At 36.3% G+C, this 7,012-nt stretch overlaps 1 protein-coding gene across 1 annotated transcript; it reads right to left on the bottom strand.

Moving 5' to 3' along the window:
• Positions 1-32: 32 nt before the first annotated feature.
• Positions 33-1,029, bottom strand: LOC148847592 (uncharacterized). Its single transcript, XM_088948406.1, has 3 exons — positions 637-1,029; positions 478-542; positions 33-378 (listed from the first exon to the last, which is right to left on the bottom strand). Exons 1-3 carry the CDS (start codon positions 905-907, stop codon positions 220-222), a joined length of 495 nt encoding a protein of 164 aa, XP_088804532.1. The 5' UTR covers positions 908-1,029; the 3' UTR covers positions 33-219.
• Positions 1,030-7,012: the final 5,983 nt, after the last annotated feature.

The following is a 7,012-nucleotide window of genomic DNA, read 5'->3' as shown; positions in this document are numbered from 1 at the left end:
GGAAACATTACAAAAAATTGATGCACAAAATCGGAGCCTTTCGTTAAAGAATCTGAAACTGATTCCCTGATTTTTCTGGTTGAAAAGCTGCCGTTTATCACATAAAAGATCAAAACACCTACAACACATAAATTCCCTGATTTTTCTGGTTTTACAAAACATTGCTTTTCGCGGCAGGGATATTTTCAGAGAGAAAGAGAGAGAGAGAGAGAGAGAGACTCATGGAGTCTGGGGCTTCTTAGGGCTGCCACCGTTATGGTGCAGAGGATCAGGACCTGACGGAACCCTTCTTAGATCCCAACTAACCAAGTTCCCACCACGACGTCGAGAATCCAACGGCCTAAAACTCTTGAAAACCTCTTCCGAGCCATGCAAAAGCTGTTACATAAAACATAGAACAGAAGAATATATGTAAATGCTATGGAAAAGAAAGAACAGAGGCCCAGAAATAAATGCGACCGAGATATAGAAAGAAACCTTTCGGCTTTGGTTCTCCGTTGAAGCTAGCTTTACATGAAAACAACCATACCTACTGCCACAACCTGTGTCATCCACCAACAGTTTAGTAATTGGTAATTAAATAAAAACAAGAGATTACAGAGAAAACAATAAGGAAATTATCAGTCAATCACAGACCCCAAGCTTCCTCCATGACGGAAACCACAACCACCGTCAGAACAACATACGCCACCACCGCGCCCAACCGAACTGCCATCTTTAACAACACACACACAGCACAGAGGGGTTCGGGGAATATGGGAGAAGCCAATTTAAAGGTGGGAAGCAAATAGAGTGAATGATTGCATAAGCAGCCATTTCTGGGAATGATTAAAGACTGACGTCGCATCGTTGCTGGTCGCCGACGGCCACTGGAGATGGTCTGTTCCGCTTTCCCCCACCACATCATTCATCGATTCAATCTACGGCGCAGGCGCAGACCTTTCTCTGCCGGCCAGCCGTCACAGCCACGTCATTCAACACGTGCCTGGCGCTAGCACGTGCTTGTCATTCTCGTATCTGCATTCCGCAATTCTGTATCAGAGAGAGAGAGAGAGAGAGAGAGGGAGAGTGAGAAAGAATGACGCCAGCGAGCAACGACTCTGGTATTTTCCGTTGTGGTGTTTTGCTTTTTTATGGGAGAGCGCGACAGCGCGAGTCATGTCTGGCTCTCTGAGATTTTGCTTCTTTTGATTGGAGATATGCGCCAATGGTTCTGCGTTTAAATATAGAAGAGTCGACAGCAATGATTTGGTATCAATCTCATCAAGCGACTGACTTACACTGAGTCGACTAACGTCGTCTTTTTTCGTTGAATCGGTATCCCTATCAAAGAACCCTGATTGGTTGCCAAATGCCAACCGAATCCGAGATGAGAATCAGATGGACTTGGCTAGGTTAGGAAATCGGACCCTGGTCCCGGGGCCATGGAATGACGTGAGTGGGATTATAGTCGGACATAATGGGGCCAGATAATAATGAGAAAATGACTAAAAAAAAGTGGTTGACAAGAAAAAGATTTGTGGCTTAATGTTACTAGATTCGGGATATTATGGTGGTAACTACTGCAACTTTGCAGCTTTTTGAGAATTGCCTTTTGGGGCTGCCGGGCTGGGCATATAATTCGATCCAAATCCTACCCGACAGATCAACCCGATGAATGCTGTGGCGGGCCTGGCGTTACGCCGGTCGCCGGGTCATCATTTTAATTTAACCACATGACCCATATACCAGTATTATTTATACATCACTATATACATGTTATGGTATAGGTTTAAACTTGTGACCAATCAACCGATATTAGGGGTGTGGTATGCGGGTCGTGCTGGGTACGATATGATGGGTTGGGTTATGTTGGGCTTAGGTTTTCAGGCCCATGGGTTGGTACAGGCTTTTTATTATATTATTTGATTTTGTTATTATATATAAATAATTATATACATTAAATTTATATAAATAAAATTTTAAGTATTTAAATTTTTTGTCTATTTTGTTAATTATTTTATAATTTTCATTACTTTTTAATTTTTTTAATTTACCTCTCAGGGCTTGGCTTAGTCCATGACCTGACCTGACCCAAGACTCGACCTGGGGACCAGCCCACACAGCTGGATTTACACCTCTAACCAATATTGTAATGTGTTAAATATTATTAATCAATAATGGTATTTATGACCATGAGTGAGTTTTCATTGGAGCTTGGATCTGCTCCCCACAAAGCGCTTCTCAACAGTAGGATGTGGCTATGAGATCGGTGTGAGGAGCAGAAACCAATTCTTTTAATTGGTCAAAGTTATTATACCATGTCTTTTAGATATAATAAATTTTTCCTATCATATATTTCTAAATTCACCATGGTTTTTTAATTAACATACCTCTCAAACTCACTATTACTTTTCAAAACCTTCAAATAACCCATTTTGTTAGTTTTATTGTCCAAAACTCACATCCATTAAGATTTTCACTAAATCACGATTAGTGATCATTACAATAATAGAATTTGTCCAAATAATCATTTAAGTATTTTACATATTGTAATTTTTGTAGATTTGATCCGCACACCTCCTTTTTGAAGTGACGCCAAATAACTATCTCAATTGTTAGGTCATCTACGGCTAGGGCCGTAAATGGGTCAAATTTAATCCAATTTGAATTCTAACCCGATTGATTCATGTTGGATTCAAATATTTGTGGTCATAGATCATAATTAATTCAGATTGGATAGAAAACATGATCTGTTTATTAATCAGATCAAATTTGAATGTTGTTTGATTGGATCCGCTAAGATCCAATCCTGATGTATACCTACATATATAAAAAGTTGTTTTTAGTATTAATCAGATCATATTTTATAAGATTTGTTAATACGTTAATCAAATCAGAAATTCAAATATGTAAATGAATCATATTGGGGTCTATGTTTTACTTATATAAATTTTTCATTTATAGTATTTGTTTTTTTATATATTTAATTTTATAAATTTATGCAAATTTTATAAGATTTGTTAATACGTTAATCAAATCAGAAATTCAAATATGTAAATGAATAAAATTGGGGTCTATGTTTTGCTTATTTGTCAAATATCAGAATTGGTTATACTAGGACAAAAAAAGGGCTTAATAAGACCTTTGTGTATCAAGATGTTACTTTTTTTAATACCCTTTTCTCTGAGTTTAAGCCCTATCTAGATGTTACTTTGGACCTTTGATCCTTACTTCCTTTACCTATACGGCCACTCAAGTAGAGAGAAGTAGGAGATAATGATTTGTTTATAGACTCCATCATCTTCTTTGTCCCTAGGTATGGTCCCTTCCTCATCTCCTCAGTAGACCTGTTCACGGGCCTGACTTACACTGTGTGGGGTTTGGGCTTTGGGCCAAGCCTTATTCAAATTTTGGCAAAAGCCAAGCCCAAGCCCGGCCCATATGCTTGAGACCTCATTCTTTTCCTACCTAGTAAGCAAATTGTTGATTAAGTGTGCATAATTAAGCATCAATAAGACAGGAGTATAAATGCATGAAAATAAATTATTAGAGTATAGATAAATTAAGGCTGTTTGAAAACAATGCAAATGGAGTGTAAATCCTGATTCAGGGTAAATTTGCACTCTGATCAACTTTTGTCTGTGTTTGGCAGCATTACAATTATGCATTGACAAACGATAGGAAACACATTTTCGAATGCATATTTACATTGATAATAAGATGTAAAATTACATCAATAAAAAAGAAGTAAATTTGCATTCAAATGGGCTTATGATAAAAAAAAAAAAAAAGGCATATGCTTTACTGGAATTCGTATTTGCATCTATTACAGCTAAAAATTTGTTTGATAAGAAGGTAAATTTGTCAGTGCAAAACTAACCCAACTTTGTAATTTATATGGACCATTTTACACTCTACATATTTACATTCACACTTATTTGCAACGTTTCCCAACGCAGATTAAAGGACAATTTGGTTGTCAAAATGTGCACTCAAACTTATGACATGCATTATTAAAGACATTCTCATTAATGGCCAAGTTTGGCTTAATATGTTTTGTCATTTCGCTAACTATGTATATTAATTGACTTTTATTTTAGTTGGACACCAAAATTGCCTTTTCCCCATGACAATTATCTTCAGGAGGTATATATAGAGCAACATCCTAGCTTTGTTGCTTAGCTGTGCAGTTTTTTTTTTTTTTTTCTTTGCACTTGGATGTGCAGGTTAAGGCTGGCTATTTATGGGCTAAAATAGTCACTACCTGTTTGGTTTAGTTATGCAGCATTAGGAAAGTCTTAGTGTGGTCTTTTGGGCTTCACCAACCTGGAAAGATTGAAAAGCAAAATTTTTCTGTTTGGGAATGAAAAGCTGTAAGACCAGAAAATGCATGCATGAAAAGACTCAAAAAGATCAAAAACACAACATTTTGAGAAGCTTCAAATGAAGCTTTCTAGGCTTTCCACATGATAAATGACTCTAAACACATTTTTAAAAGCCCAGCAGATCGAGATACTTATCAAACGGTCTTTATCTTTAAATACAAGATCCCAAAAGCATAATACATCTTTTTGTCATCTGGACTACTGGAAGATCTTTCTAAAAAAACTTGACAAAAGACACATTTAATTTAGTAGTATTCTGCAAACGCTTAATCTATACCAATGTATTGTTGATCATTCTATTTTCAGTTATAATGCTTCAATTAGGTAGATTTTTTTAGTTGTTTATATTAAAGAAATTTCTGTGACTGCATTTCCCAATAAAATACTTGAAATAATTAAATTAGATACTTCATGGGTATTCAAATAACAAGATCAAAATATAGAATCAATTTGTCATAGAGGAATTATATTGACTTGTTAGAGGAGATGGGGGATTGTTGAGAGCAAAGCCAAATAGATGCTAATAGATTTTAATGGAAAGATGACTAGTGATAAGGAGGAGCTGTTAAATGATATTTAGACAAATATCAAAGATTGGTTAGTAAGTTGTACTAACCTAACCACACCAAACGTGGCATTTCCTTTAGTGTGAGAGTGTTGAGTTATGCAAAACTCTAGGACTTCTCATTGGGAAGCAATTGTCAAAGTTTTGTGCCAATTAAAAGGTGCTTCAGGATGTTGTTTACTACTTATAACTGGAAGGATATATAAATGTTGATTGAGCTACATCGTATTCTTAGAAAGAATATTACGTATTCTTAGAAAGAAACCCTCGTTTGGAAAATTAAAATAAGAAACAACGTGTGGTAGAGTAATGCAAAAATAATGTGTAGAGCCATGACACATACTACAAACTATTCCCAATATCACATTACTGATTAATCTATTTTGTGGTAATCAAACTATTCCCAGTATCACATCCAACTCTGCATTTAATAAAAGAATGAAGTATACCGTCCATAAAAAATAAATAAATAAATAAAGTATAGTAGTATACTGAAGTGGATTATCATTTTATGAGAGAAAGTTATAAATAGTGATACATCCACACCTTTTGAAGTCTGAGGACTAGCTATCCTACCTATTCACTAAGAGCTTGAGTCACCTTAAAATGAAATTTTTTTTCCTAAAAGTCATATGTATGGCTATTTCCATTGCATCAACAAATGATCACAATTCACTCTTTATGGTAACTAAGACCTACCTGGAGTTGGAATGAATTACATATATAACAAACTAGTTATATGATATTTATTTAAGGAAGGGTATTCTGGACATATCACATGTAAGATAGTCCTAGTGTCAGCTCGATGTGTTGCTCTATTTTAGCAATTTATGGTAGTTGTAATTATTTGGAAAGAGGAAACCTTCGGGATTTGTTAGATAATTTTGCTTCTACATATGATCTCCCTTGGATTCTTGGGGATTTCAATGTGGTGGCAAACCTGAATGAGAGATTAGTTTGTTTGACATTCCTATAGTTCCCTCTCAACATGTCATTGATGGAGTGTAGGGTGTGATGGAATCTTGCAGTGATAAACTACTAATCCCACCATCTTATTAAACTCCTTCCTCCATTATCACTTGGGTTATTTGGAAGGAAAGATAGCAGCCGTGTGTATGAAGGCAAGGACTCCCCAACAACCACTCTGATTAAAAAGAGAATGGCTTGTGGAGATTAATTCCGATCACTGTCACCCAACTCCTACATTTAGTAGCCATTTTGTGCTTCATACTCTTAGTATCCTTATAAAACCCATAAGGCTGTGTTTGGTTTGAAGGAAAAGGTAGGGAAAAGGAATTCCCTTTTATAAGTTGAATGTTGATAGAGCTTGTAGGGGTAATTCGGGTAAAAGTGGTGGAGATGGAGTGAGAGAAATAGTATTGGTGCCTTCTGCTTTGCTTTTCAAAACCTCTATGGCATTAATCTTTGCTATACCCAAGGAATAAGAGATGTGGAAATTGAGAGTGATAACAAATGCCTTGCTCACATTTTTGCTTGGTTAGCTTGCTTGTCCTTAGCAGCTCACCTACATTTTGTGAGAAATCAAGAAGAGTACAAATATGAAGCTTTCTTTTCATCATATTCTAAGGCTGTGTTCAGTTTCAAGGAAAAAGTAGGGAAATGAAAGGAAAGGTAGGAAAACCCTTACAAAGCTTGTATGGGTTTCCCTCGCTTTCCTTTCTTTCCCCCACTTTTTCCATCAAACCAAACTTAGCCTAAGAGAAGGAAATGGGTATTCAGACTTCATGGCTAATAAGAGCATAGATGAGGAGAGTTTTTAGACTTTTGACTCCATGAATAGTGTTCCTTGTGGTCTACAGCAACCGTTTTGTGAAGATGATAGACTTTCTGTTTTATACTTGGTCTGTGTTTGGTCTGTATAGAATTCCCTAATACCTTCCCCTTCTTTCCCTTACTTATTTTTCAAACCAAACACAGCCTTAGGTTAATGGTATTTACCTTTTCTATATCATTGGTTTGGTTGGTTATTTTTAAGCCTGGTATGGGGTTGGATTGAGATGGTGAGGAAGAGACGAAGAGTGCTTCCATGTATGCGTCTGGGGTAAAGTAGATTACGTCC

This window comes from Nelumbo lutea, chromosome 6, assembly GCF_056320005.1.
Source record: "Nelumbo lutea isolate HS-2025 chromosome 6, American lotus-T2T, whole genome shotgun sequence".
In the NCBI taxonomy this organism is placed as follows: Eukaryota; Viridiplantae; Streptophyta; class Magnoliopsida; order Proteales; family Nelumbonaceae; genus Nelumbo; species Nelumbo lutea.
The sequence above is the reverse complement of the archived record's forward strand: the minus strand, read 5'-3'. Positions and strand labels throughout refer to the sequence as shown.

What these genes read in the sequence shown, in the direction of transcription:
- LOC148847592 (XM_088948406.1), bottom strand. Translation starts at nt 907, where the DNA reads ATGATGTGGTGGGGGAAAGCGGAACAGACCATCTCCAGTGGCCGTCGG. An exon ending in CGTCATGGAGGAAGCTTGGG is followed by an intron (nt 543 to 636) that starts GTCTGTGATTGA and finishes TGGATGACACAG; the next exon opens with GTTGTGGCAGTAGGTATGGT. An exon ending in CGGAGAACCAAAGCCGAAAG is followed by an intron (nt 379 to 477) that starts GTTTCTTTCTAT and finishes TTTATGTAACAG; the next exon opens with CTTTTGCATGGCTCGGAAGA.